This window comes from Galeopterus variegatus, unplaced genomic scaffold, assembly GCF_000696425.1.
Source record: "Galeopterus variegatus unplaced genomic scaffold, G_variegatus-3.0.2 Scaffold2485, whole genome shotgun sequence".
Taxonomy (NCBI): domain Eukaryota; kingdom Metazoa; phylum Chordata; class Mammalia; order Dermoptera; family Cynocephalidae; genus Galeopterus; species Galeopterus variegatus.
The window spans coordinates 196,248-210,059 of NW_007728596.1; the positions used below are offsets into that span (position 1 = coordinate 196,248).

Genomic DNA, 13,812 nt, shown 5'->3' on the forward strand with positions numbered 1-13,812 from the left:
AACGGGATCGCAAACCTCAGTGCTGCGCCCGCCCCTCGCTCTGCCAGTGAGCGGGAACCGGTCTGCACGTGGGATCCGAACCCTCGGCGGGAGCACCGCCGCGCTTCCCAAGCAGCGCACTGTAGCAGTGCGCCACCGGGCCGGCCCTCATTTCACCTTATATTTTTGAAGATCACATCCAGTCTGTTCTGATCGTCTAATTCTGGTCTCTAAAAGATGCAACCTAATTCTAACCTAAGAACTAAAGTAGAAATGACATACTCAAATAACTATTTTCCCAAGTATTTACAATGAATTCTGTATCACACATGAGGCTGATTAAAAATGACTCCTTGCAACAATGACAATATTAAAGAATTAGACAAAAGTTAACTACTATACTTGCAATAATCACATATTATGTTACTGTTTGGTAAGAAAGTGCTAGCCTCATGGTACAGAGAAAAGGGTGTTAGTGATCAGTACTTAAAAAAAAATTTAGACACTCTCCAGGAAAGCACACCATTTAAGCAAAGGCAAAAAAATAAAGCGAAGAAAAAATGTTCATTGGAGCAGTCTAAAGAGTAGAAAATAAGGTAAGAGACTAAGTGTGTAGGAGTATGGCCCATTTAAAGCCATTTCAGATGCCACATTCACCCACCAGAATTGATCTTGACCACTCTTGGGTTCATAATACTTGACAAAATGTTTTTTATTATACTCATTTTTTTCTTTTTTCTTTTTGGCAGCTGGCTGTTTTATAGTAATTTCTAAGTAGGCCTTTCCTCACTATAAAAATTTAAGCTCTTTGACAGCAAAACACTATAAAGTATCCCTCATGGTGTCCTAGCAACAAGCTTTGAACATAGTGCAACAATTATTTCTTCTTTGTTTCTTTTTTGGCAGCTGGCCCTATCCAAACCTTTGCCCTTAGTGTTATCATCATTACCAAGGATCTAACCAAGTGAGCTAACTGGCAACCCTAACAATTATTTCTTGAATTGAGTCAGAGGGCTTTGCATGTTAAGAAAGGAGCTTAAACTGATGAAGAGTTTAGGAGCCAGTAGTTTAGGATTCAACTGAGAAATCAATACATGTGGCAAGCTATAAAAGGGTGGAAATAATGAAGAAACAAGTAAATGTCAGGATCAAGACTAATAAAATAATCAGACACTCGTTTTTCTAAATCTCAAGAGTGTAGGTGGCCAATGACCAATCTGAGTAAGTCAGAAACAACAGAGGAAAAACAATCCTAATTCCCACAGAAACTAACATAGGCAAATAAAAGATTTCTATATTTAGCAACAGGATAAAGCACAAGTGTGTCCACTTATACATCCAAATTTTCTTTTAAAAAAATTAGTAGCATCTGTTACCTGGAATATTTCATCCTTATGTGATTCAAAGGAATGCAACTTAAGTTTCAGATTTCTCAAATCCCACAAGGCAACAGTCTACATACAAAAAGAAAAGCAAGAGCAATCAATAATGTTTTATAAGAAAAAGAAAACCCACCACGCAAAGAGCTCCATAAATTCAAAAGAAGATGGAGAAATTGACCGTATGACTTCTCTTAAAATAAACAAAACTGACCTTGTCAGCTGATCCTGTGGCAAGAATGAACTCACTATAAGGATTGAAAGATAGGCAGTTCACTTCAGCAGTGTGAGCATCAACTGAATGGCTTGGTTTAGAAGTATTGTTTGAACGAGTATCCCAACTTTAGTTTAAAAAAAAAAGCAAACAAGAAAAAAGCTTGAAATTGTGACTAAATATAAACTTAGATAATTTATGAAGAAAAAATAAACAGTGGATTCTACTTACATCATAAGTTTCTGATCATCAGCAACTGACCCAAACAGAGACTCATGGAGCAGATGCCAGGAAACATCTTCTACTACTGCTGTGTGCCCTGTAAAGATGGTCTTCGCATCCACCACTTTTCCTTCCTTTGGAACGGCACTGATGTCCCATAGGCAGATGGTCTTAAATGTAAAATTAACTATTATATAAAAGGAAGATTCTCACCTCCCCACACACCCCAAAAAAGAAACCAACTGGTCACGAGCCCAGATTTGCTTCAAAATGGGAAGGATACACACGTGGTCATCTGAAGCACTAAGTAAGTGCCCACTGAGATTTGGGTTCCAAGAAAGCCCATAGCCTTCCTTCTGATGTCCACGAAGACGCAAGTCTGGGTTGCACTCTCCAGAAGGGTCTGCAAAGTAATAAATACATCAAGACTTACCAGTCTACTGGCTCTCTGGGGCTACTCAGCATAATGGAATTTTGATCAAGATTTCTAAAGTCGTGGGGCCAGCCCGTGGCTCACTTGGGAGAGTGTGGTGCTGCTAACAACAAAGCCACGGGTTTGGATCCCACATAGGGATGGCCAGTTAGCTCACTTGGGAGAGCGTGGTGCTGACAACACAAAGTCAAGGGTTAAGATCCCCAGTAAGAAAAAAAAAAAGATTTCTAAAGTCCTAACATTTATAAACCATACAGAAGCCATTACAACCAAACATACAATGCTTAAGCTGCACATCACTCTGTTCTATGTAAAGGTTAAGATCCCCAGTAAGAAAAAAAAAAAGATTTCTAAAGTCCTAACATTTATAAACCATATAGAAGCCATTACAACCAAACATACAATGCTTAAGCTGCACATCACTCTGTTCTATGTAAGGAAACATTTCTTCTCCCACTTAAGGAAAGAAGAACGTGAAGGAAAATTCCTACATGTATCAATATAAATCACAAGATGTTAAATCATACAAAAAATAACAAGCAAAAACTCAGAATGAACAGAGCCACATATCCCCATAGTTACTCATTATTTGTATTTGAACAGAAAAGGGCAGGTACCTGGTTTAGAAGGATGTTTTGTATAGTCGAAAACAAGAACATCACTGGATGGAGTCTTTGTTGCAATGATGCAAGGGTTCTGGGGCATATAACGGGCCCTGTTTACTTCTCCTTCATGGTTGATCTTGATTTCTATTTCAATTTTTCCACTAACTGACCCAAAACCTCCAAATTCTGTAAATAAGATAAATTAATTGTAAATGAGGACAAAGCAATAGCTACCCTCTAGATATGTCTGTCACTCAGAGTATATTTTATCAGAGAACTGGTATAACACTAGAAGTAATCTAGACATTTGTTAGCACTATAAAGTACTTTCATTCCCCTTTGAGTCCAGGTAGTTAAATACCTAATAAGAAGTGTTGTATTACTGCTTGAAACTAAGACTACCAATCACATTTCAAAAGAAGATTTCCAATTAACAGTTTTCAAATCTCATTTAAAGTACAAATAAGCATGCTGAATAAACAAAACTCAAGTTACTATTTTAATGAATATTAAGTACACAGTACGCTGGGCACTAAAGAGTCCTCTTACATCTTTTATCTGAAGCTTTAGTGTGGGATGCCCTTACTGAAATATCACACTGTATTTTCCCCCTACAGTGTTCCTCTTAGTCCAGTGAGGAAAAACAGAGCCACAACAGCCAGTTCCATTTTCCTAACCCCACTTACAGATGCCAACCAAACTCCTTGGTTGACATAAACCAGGTAGGCGAGAACTACACAAAAACATTTTTTATTCACTTTTGACAACTGTATGCACTTAGATAATTCTCCCAAGTACCATTATAAATGTATAACAATATAATTCGTGATCATATAAATTTTGGCAAAGCAATATTTAAACACAGGTAATTAATGATCATTCCAAGAATTACAGAAGGCAGTATGATAGGGTTGAAAAAGCTCCTGAGTCAGACCCAGGCCTAACTGGCTCTGCCACTTACTAGCATGGTGATTTGGGGAGCCTTTCAGCTTCTCTCAGCCTCAAACACCTACCTTATCCATAAAGCAAAGAAGTTGTGAGAGTAATTTGTAAATGAAAATGCTCCATCAATAGCATTGCTATACAAGTGTTACTCTCTGAAGGACAGAAATCTTTTCAGAAAGCAAAGACATAGATGGGTAATATGGTTGGCATATTACATAACTTTCAACCTCAAAATAACTTTTATAAGTTGAATAGCAAATGTCTCAAACACACTAAAAACCTAAAAATACAAGTTCAAGATAGACTGGAGAAAAAAAACCACATTAAACTAATTTTTCCCAGAACTGTAGCCAACAAGCATCTACATATGATATGATATGTGATCTTAAGGAACTTTCGGTCTGAATACAAGGACGTTAAGTGGACAACCATACATGACAATGACAAAGAAAAAGCATAACTGCCACAAAAGAGGTACCAATAACAAGGAGAAGCAATAGCCAGTACGGAGTCCACAGAACAAGGGGTAATCATTATATAACATGGGTTATTTCATTCAGTATTGGGCATATATTAAAAATACTCTTCAGGGCTGAGCCCGTGGCACACGGAGCGAAGTGACGCTCCCGCCGCGGGTTCGGATCCTACATAGGAATGACCGGTGCGCTCACTGGCTGAGCGCAGTGTGGGTGACACCACACCAAGGGTTGTGATCCCCTTACCGGTCACGAAAAAATAAAAAAATAAAAAATAATAAAATAAAATAACACCACACCAAGGGTTGTGATCCCCTTACCGGTCACGAAAAAATAAAAAAATAAAAAATAAATAAAAAATAAATAAATAAATAAATAATCTTTAACTGTACAGAAAAATACAGTAATAAGAACTCAGAGGATTCAAAATTGAGTTTTAATACAGATAAGAGCTTATCTATTCAAAAAATAACCAGGAATTCCCAAGTTGAAGCTGGTATGTGAAAGAGCAATTTGAAGTAGGAAAGGTTGAGGTATCAATGTACAATAAACTGAACAAAAGTGAAAGTCCCACCGTCTTCCTAGTTTGTTTGCTTCTTGGCACATAAAACACTATTAAACAAACTTGAGGCATAACATAATACACATAAGCAGCACATAAATCTCTGTAGCTTGATGAATTTTTACATATGTATGCATCAGGGGAATCACTGCCCAGATCAAAATGTAAAACATTCCCACCAGCTCAGAAGGCACTATTGTCATTTCCAATCATTACTATTTCCACAAACAAGGTAACCACCATTCTCATTTCTACCATCAAGCCACTTTTTTTTTTTTTTTTTTTTTTAAAAAGATGACCAGTAAGGGGATCTTAACCCTTGACTTGGTGTTGTCAGCACCACGCTTTCCCAAGTGAGCTAACTGGCCATCCCTATATAGGGATCCGAACCCATGTCAGCACCACACTCTCCCAAGTGAGTCATGGGCCAGCCCCCACAAGCCACTTTTTGAGCTCATAAACCTCTTCGAACTAAGTTCTAACATCCTCAAATATCCAAATTATTTCATCACAATAATAGTTTGTTATTATATATATATGAGAGGTCTTCAAAAAGTTCATGGAAAGGGCTGACCCCGTGGCTCACTCGGGAGAGAGCGGTGCTGGTAGTGCGGAGGCTGCGGGTTTGGATCCTATATAGGGATGGCTGGTGCACTCACTGGCTGAGCACGGTGCAGGCAACACCAAGCCAAGGGTTACAATCCCCTTACGAGTCACAAAAAAGAAAAAAAAAAAAAAAAGTTCATGGAAAGATCTGTATTTGTTTTTTATTTTGGCAACTGGCTGGTAGAGGGATCAAACCCTGCACCTTGGTGTTATCAGTACTATGCTCTAACCAACTGAGCTAATTGGCCAGCCCTGTTTAATCTTCTAATTCTACTTTTCCATAAACTTTTTGAAGTGCCCTCATACATAATTCAGATTAAATACTTGAGATTTCTCTTTTTTAAAATACAAAACCAATTCCCCAAATAAGTTGCTAAGGACAAATTTGTTGCTATTTGAAGATCCTGGTAACAGAGTCTAAAGTAAAATTTTACATCTAATTTATTTTCAGAGATTACAACATGAGTACAGCCAGGCTAAATCTAATAATATAAACACATGAGATCTGGCTGGCCTGTCAGCTCAGTTGGTTAGAGCGCAGTGTTATAACACCAAGGTCAAGGGTTCGGATCCCAGTACCAGCCAGCTGCCAAAAAAAAAAAAATAATTCTTTTTTTATTTTTTTTGAGAATTTTTTAATGTCAAAACAGGCCTAAGCCAGTTTTTGTACTTTCACTTTGAAAGTTCAATGAGCTTTTGAAACTGTCGCCCATCAATTACCTCAAACCAAATGAGGTCAAGTAGATAGTAATCAATTATAATAATAATACAATCTGAGAGTCTAGTACATTTCAGCTTTTAGGTAGGAAGCTATGTACTTAACAATCACCCAAGAACTTTATATCTGCTTCCATCATTGTTGAGACCATATGGAATGGCACACTCCTCCCGCCTTTAAGCACCAAGCCTAACAACTGGTCTCAATCTCAAGTCTACTGACTCTTTTTTTTTTTTTTCCCTTTTTGTCTTTTTTCGAGACCTGCAACGGATCGCAACCCCCAGTGTCGCGCCCGTACCGGACCGGGACCGGCCACGGGATCGCAACCCTCGGTGTTGCTCCCGCCCCTCGCTCAGCCAGTGAGTGGCCGGTCTGTATGTGGGATCCGAACCCTCGGCGGGAGCGCCACCGCGCTTCCCAAGCGGCGCACTGTAGCAGTGCGCCACCGGGCCGGCCCATCAAGTCTACTGACTCTTAAGTTCAGTGTTCTTTCCACCCCTATCACAGATGCTACGCAGAGAATAATCTTCCAGAAATCACATCAAATTACACACTTGGGTCAGTGACACAAAATCATCTCTGCTGACCTTTATCCTAAGAACTTATTTTGCATTCTGTATCACACTAAGCAAAATGTAAAACGATCAAAAATGATTACAATTACAATCCTGGCAAATAACTGGAGTCCCCCAAAACTTAAAAGAATGGATTCTGCTAATCAGGAAAAACCTAAGAAAAGAAAACAGTAAACATCTATTCTTTGGAGCACAAATCTCAATAATGGGAGCCCATTTCTACCTTTTTTTTTTTGTGACCGGTAAGGGGATCACAACCCTTGGCTTGGTGTTGCCTGCACCGCGCTCAGCCAGTGAGCGCATTGGCCAGCCCTATATAGTATCCAAACCCACGGCGGGAGCACTGCTGTGCTCCCAGTGCCGCACTCTCCCGAGTGAGCCACGGGGTCGGCCCCCATTTCTACCTTTTGATAATAATCTGGGTTCAAGGACAATAAAGGAAACTCACCAAGTGCCACCTCTTCCGAAAGGGGAAGAGTAAGCATTTCATGAGCAGTTAAACCTTTACAGCAACTCCTTAAAATAGGACGCAATTACTGAAAATTTGAAATTTAATTTTTTTTTTCCTTTTTTGTCTTTTTTTACTGACCGGTAACGGGATTGCAACCCTTGGTGTCACGCCCATACCCTGTACCGGGGACCGGCAAGGGGATCGCAACCCTCGGTGTTGCGCCTGCACCGCGCTCAGCCAGTGAGCGGGAACTGGTCTCCACATGGGATCCGAACCCTCGGCAGGAGCGCTGCCATGCTCCCAAGCGCCGCACTCTCCAGTGCGCCACCGGGCCGACCCGAAATTTAATTTTTATATACAAGTACTAGGGCCGGCCCGTGGCTCACTTGGGAGAGAGTGGTGCTGAGAACACCAAGGCCCCGGTTTCGGATCCTATATAGGGATGGCCGGTTAGCTCACTGGTTGAGCGTGATGCTGACAACACCAAGCCACGGGTTAAGATTACTCTTACTCATCATCTTTTAAAAAAAATTTAAAAAATAAAGAAATTTTTATATACAAGTACATATCATGGTTAAGTCATTTCTACCACTTTAAACCTGGAAAGGGTAATTTAAGCCAGTGTTTCTCAACCTTTTTAAAAAATTATTGTACCTCTAAGAAACCTTTTAAGATACTTTTCCCCTAAGAGCCCCCCATGAAATTTTAATTTCAGATCCCCTCCTCTATGCTCTGTATGCATTCTGTGTACATCTGTGCTTTATACAATCAACAAGATAAGACTGTTTACACCCACTCACACCCACAAACCTACTTTCACCTCATTAAGGGCAATTATCTCCCCCATTGAGAATGAATAACAATAATGTATGGATCTTTGTTTCCTTCAACTCTAGAAATTCCCCTGCCACCAGTTTAGTACAGAGAAGTTTATAGCAAAGGTACAGAATCAAATACACTAGCGCCTCCGTATCCATGTGTACTACATCCTTGGATTCAACCATGAATTGAAAATATTGGGGGAAAAATAAAAGGTGTCTGTACTGAAAATGTATAGATCTTCCCCTTTGTTGTTATTCCTTAACAATACAGTATAACAACTACTTACATAGCATTTGTATTGTATTAGGCATAAGTAATATAGAAATGACTTAAAGCATAAATGAGGATGTGCACAGATTGTACACAAATACTACACCATTTTATATAAGGGACTTGAGCATTGGTGATTTTGGTATCCCCACGGACACCGAGGGATGACTACATATGTTTATTATTTATTCTGACATCTACAAATCTAATATAAATTAATATCTATATTGCAAACTCAGACTTTTCCAAGCTTAAATCTTAGTTTCTCACTTGAGGCTACTTTGTCAAACTGAATATCCTTTTTATTCAAAGATACGAAAGATATAAACCATACATCATTACTTCTTTCACCCTTAAAATTCCTACCTCCTTTCTCACTGTCGTAGTGTGACGCATCAAACTGAGCATCATCGTTAGGGAGCTGCACACTGGCTATCACAAGGTGGTTTTGTTCATCCGATGTGTGTGTCCCCAGGACAAGTCGATGAATGCTGAAATCTTTCCCTTCTGGTCTGTAATAGCAATATATGGTCACTATTCAAACACCAAGGGAGACCATGAAGTTAGTGACATATATGTATACAAAAGGCACTATTACAACCAGGTTTTGAGAGGAGAAAGTTATTAAGAGCCAAAATTTCTACTTAACACATCTTCCATAGGGCTGAGTATAGGGAGGAATACACAGTAATTAATTTCTCAACTTGAATAAAAATTTAGAGTTACCTTGCAGAAAAAGTTAAAAACTAATGGAATAAAACATGAATTAACTACTCGCTCGTTACAATGGGTTGGAACAAAAGAAAACAATTGTTGGGTACACCAATACTTTCATTTACTAAAATCTTCACTAAAAAGGAAAGAAAAGGAAGTAATATTAGATAAACTAATTGTTCAAATACTTACTAAGTGCCTTATCAATGGACACATTGCTCCAAATGCTACGGAAGTACAAAGATGATTAATACATGATGCCTATACTCAACATTCCAAGATCAATTAAATACAGGCAATATATACTACATGAAAGGTACACAAAAATAAGAGTTTAGATAAAAAAGATTACTTGTAGAATTAAGGAAGTGTTAAGAGGTGAGACATGACGAGATCTCAGAAATGACAGATTTAAAAGGGCCAAACACAGAGCTGGCCAGTTAGCTCAGGTGGTTAGAGCATGGTGCTGATAACACCAAGTGATCCTTAAACCGGCCAAAAAAAAAAAAAAAAAAAAAGTGCCAAACACCATGTTAGACACTTTACAGATTAATTTAAACACCATAATGCCATGAAGTATTACCCAAATTTGAAAATGAAGACACTTGAATTTTAGGAAAATCAAGCAAGCTGCCTAAGATCACACAACTAAGTAACAGAACTACGACCGAAAAGGAGAACTGAGGTTACTAGAAGACGGAAGGGATGGAGGAGGGAGGAATTGGTAAAGGGCCACAAATAGCAATAACAGTGTATATTATTGAATACAATAATTACTCTGATTTGAGCATCACATACTGCTCACAAGTACTGATACTTAACTATGTACCTCACAGATATGTACATTCAACTATGTCACAATAAAAAAAATTAAAACAAACAAAAGAACTAAGACTGAAGTGCAAACATGACTTTGGATATAGGAAAGCACAGTGAGGGAGACTAGAAAGCAGATTCTTTAGTGTTTTGAATGCCAGTTTAAGGCATGCTAGAATCTACTGTAGGGAACAAAGTTTCCAAGCAGGGACATAGCATCATTTAAGTTACCTCAGAAAGTTTAATCTAACAGTGTAAAGCAAAGGTTCTTAATATGTGGTCCCAGGACCATCAGCATCATCTGGGAAATGGTTAGCAATATAAATTCTCAGATCCACTGGACCTACTACATTAGAAACTCTAGGTGTTGGGGCACAACAATCTGTTTTGCAACACCTCCAGCTGATTATGATGCATATTAAAGCTTGAGACCTTTGGTCTAGATGAAAAAGATGCTGCACAAGTAGAATTCATTGGGGCTTATAAATTGACTGCTAGTCAAGTAAAGAAAGGGAAAAACCTAGGAAATGCCAAACCAAAGCCAACTATGATAAAGAAAAACAGGAACAACAGGATGAGAAAGTTGAGGTGGGACCTCCATGGAATGAATCACTCAGTTTGAAACATGTCAAGTTGGGGAAGCCAATAAGATACTCAAGAGAAGACACCACTAGGCAGCTGAAAAATCAGGAAGGGATCAGAAGAATTTGAGTCTAGAGATGCTAATAGGAATTCCTTTGCACAGATGTAATAGGCAAAGCAGTAAGAATGTCTATCCTACATAGAAAAAGGACGGAGGAAATAAAAGATAAAAGAAAAAGGACAGAAAAAATACAAGTAATAATAAACAAAACCAAAAAATCCCCACATTATTTACCTAGATCTGCCAAAGTTGAAAGCTACTAAGATGACAGTGCAGATTTCAGCCTTGAGAAATTTAGTTTAATTCATTGCTTTTCAAACCTAGTTAATCATTACGTGTGAAACTTTAGAAAAATATGGGTCCAGAATGATTTAGTAGGTACGGGTGGCCAATAGTTGAGACCTACTGGTCCTCTATACACAATTTAGCACCTAACTATAGTAAACCTGGAAACACCATTCAACTATTTCTCATCAAGTACTCTACCACAAGTTCTTAAATGCTGAATGTGGGAACTCCTGATTATGAAAAGAAAAAAAAAAAAAAAAAAAAAGCTTTCAACTCTAAATTTCTAGGTTTTTACTATGTATTTACATTTACTATGGTTTTGTATAACATCTGTAGGACAGATTTCCCCATTTTTCCTCATGCCACTGTAAAGGTAGCGGCCTCGTTCCTAAGTTATTACTAAAATATCAAATTTCTGGGGCCCGGCCCGGTGGCGCACTGCTACAGTGTGCCGCTTGGGAAGCGCGGCGGCGCTCCCGCCGAGGGGAGGGTTCGGATCCCACATACAGACCGGTTCCCGCTCACTGGATGAGCGAGGGGCGGGCGCAGTGCCAAGGGTTGTGATCCCGTTGCCGGTCCCGGTCCAGTACGGGCGCGACACTGAGGGTTGCAGTCCGTTGCCGGACACGAAAAAAGACAAAAAAAAAAAATCAAATTTCTTCTACTTATTGAGCTGAATCATAGTCTAATAACAATGTTTTGCAAATATTTTGACTTCTAAAAATTTAAGTTTTAAAGCAGTTTATTCAGCCACAATGATTTTTGAATGTTACTCTGAAAAGCAAAAGTTTTATAAAAGAAAATCCATTATTACAACAGGCACAGTGGTTTTGCTGAAATTTTATATTAATATCTATCATCTAAATTTACCTTCATCATTGCATTACTTCCTCCTGAAAGCAGAGGTAAAAAATTTCCTTCTTGTGATAATTTCATCTGTGCCACTCTTATGGCAATTATAATTAATTAACCCCTGATCTTCCTTCTCTATATAAATATATTTATTACATTATATCTAATTATAACTAATGTATCCTCTGATATGTAGTATCTAGTAGTGCCTCAATAAATGTAAATTATTTTATTCCCTCAATTAGACATGAGCTACATTCTTAGAAATACGTGACTAATCTCTATAGCCCTCACTATGCCCAACTCCCTTATATGAAAACCATCCCCCCTTTGGGTGTTTTTTTTTTTTTTTCTTTCCCTTTTTGTCTTTTTTCGTGACCGGCAACGGATTGCAACCCTCAGTGTCGTGCCCGTACCGGACCGGGACCGACAACGGGATCGCAACCCTCGGTGTTGCTCCCGCACCTCGCTCAGCCAGTGAGCGGCCGGTCTGTATGTGGGATCCGAACCCTCAGCGGGAGCGCCACCGCACTCCCAAGCGGCGCACTGTAGCAGCGCGCCACCAGGCCAGCCCCGGGTGTGTTCTAAGTATCCTAATAATCTCTCTATAAATGCTCTCATCACATATAACTATAATTGTTAGTGTGATCTGCCTCTTCAACTAGACAATGTGCTCCTTGAAGGCAGTTACCATGATATATATTCATCTTTGCTCTACCCATAAATGTGAAAATTCAAATACGTTCTGTTGAAAGAACTGGACTCATAGTACTCCTTGAAAGCTGACAAGCATTATATTCTTATTTGGTCAACTATAGTTGTAATATAGCTATTCAATTCAGTATCACAGAAAGAAAACGCCAACATGTTTTTTCTTATCAGGTAAAGTACAAAATAATTCTACATTTTTGCCTTACTTTTTGGCCTAGAAAAAACTGACACAGGGGCCGGCCCAAGGCTCACTCGGGAGAGTGTGGTGCTGATAACTCCAAGGCCACGGGTTCGGATCCCATATAGGGATGACCAGTTAGCTCACTGGGTGAGCGTGGTGCTGACAACACCAAGTCAAGGGTTAAGATCCCCTTACCGGCCATCTTTAAAAAAAAAAGAAAAAAGAAAAAACTGACACCAATAGGTTTTGATCACATGCCCTCTATGGGTGACTGGAGAGAGGAAAACAGAAAATCAATGTGAGAAATCTATACTGAAGACACATCAAATGACGTTCAAGACATTCATGTCACCTGGTTACATCTGGAAGCCACTGAGCAGTTAGGCTGGGCCACTCCAGAGCATGGGTCATCACCAAATCATAAAGAAAAGGAGTGTTCTTTTTCCATATTTTGTATTCCTCGTTGATCACACGTTCTTCCACTGCGTCGTCAAAGGCTGCTAAAATTTTTTAAAACACACTAAGTTAGCGAACTGTAACGGAAACCGAGAAAACCTCTCCAAGGCCACAGGCATGGCTCCTACGTCCTCTGTAGTGGAGGGATTGTCTAAATCTCTCCCCATCTTGCACTAACCCTCCTCTCCACCTTCGCGGGGCCGGAACTCCTCAGGTCACCCCAGCCAGACCCTCCGCTACCCGTTCGGGTCTGGGCCTTCGAAGCACGCTCGCGAGGAACGTCCACAGGACCGACGAGGAGGCCCGAGCACCGGGCCGTGGGGGCAGAGGGCGGTGCGGGGAGGCCGGGGGGAAGGCGGAGAGACCGACAGAAAGCGCAAGGAAGGACACTGCTGTACCGGGGCCCCCCCCCCCCGCCAGCTTCGCCCCGCGGCGACGGGCAACCGCTCCTGAAGAACTGGCGCGCCGTTAGCCCGCCCCGCGGGGAGCGCCCTCCTCACGCCTTCGATGCTGGGGACTGCACTCAGCCAGGTCGGGCCTGCCTTCACTGTTAGGCCGTGTCGAGGCCGCGGCGCAGTCCCCACATCCCCCACCCTCCTGGGGTGGCCCCGGCACCCTCACCTTCCTTATCGGCCATGGCGGACAGGAGAGCCGGGGGGGATCCCGGGGTCGATCCCGGGGTCGAGCGTTGCAGGGGCGGGGGGACGCTGCGGGCGCTCGCTCAGCGCGCGGCCTCTATTGTTTCCTGCGGCCCCTGCGTGAGGGCTGACTCGCGCCCCTTCGCGCCAACACCAGCCAATCGGAGCGCATCAAACGGCGGGGTGGGCGGGGAAGCCGCGTTCGGGGCCTATCCAGACTCGCAGAGTCGCTTTCCGCGGGTCCGAGGCTTGCGCT

The 13,812-nt window shown here is 40.9% G+C and overlaps 1 protein-coding gene across 1 annotated transcript in view; it reads right to left on the minus strand.

Annotated features, from left to right (window-relative positions):
- Positions 1 to 13,585, minus strand: part of RBBP4 (retinoblastoma binding protein 4) — a 17,772-nt gene extending 4,187 nt beyond the window's left edge. The window contains exons 1-8 of the mRNA XM_008581896.1: positions 13,540 to 13,585; positions 12,815 to 12,962; positions 8,624 to 8,769; positions 2,845 to 3,018; positions 2,082 to 2,197; positions 1,804 to 1,964; positions 1,573 to 1,699; positions 1,356 to 1,433 (exon numbers count right to left, since the gene is read on the minus strand). Coding sequence (XP_008580118.1) covers positions 1,356 to 1,433; positions 1,573 to 1,699; positions 1,804 to 1,964; positions 2,082 to 2,197; positions 2,845 to 3,018; positions 8,624 to 8,769; positions 12,815 to 12,962; positions 13,540 to 13,555 — 966 coding nt within the window. The 5' untranslated portion in view covers positions 13,556 to 13,585. The remainder of the gene's footprint in view (positions 1 to 1,355; positions 1,434 to 1,572; positions 1,700 to 1,803; positions 1,965 to 2,081; positions 2,198 to 2,844; positions 3,019 to 8,623; positions 8,770 to 12,814; positions 12,963 to 13,539) is intronic.
- Between the last annotated feature and the right edge of the window lie 227 nt (positions 13,586 to 13,812).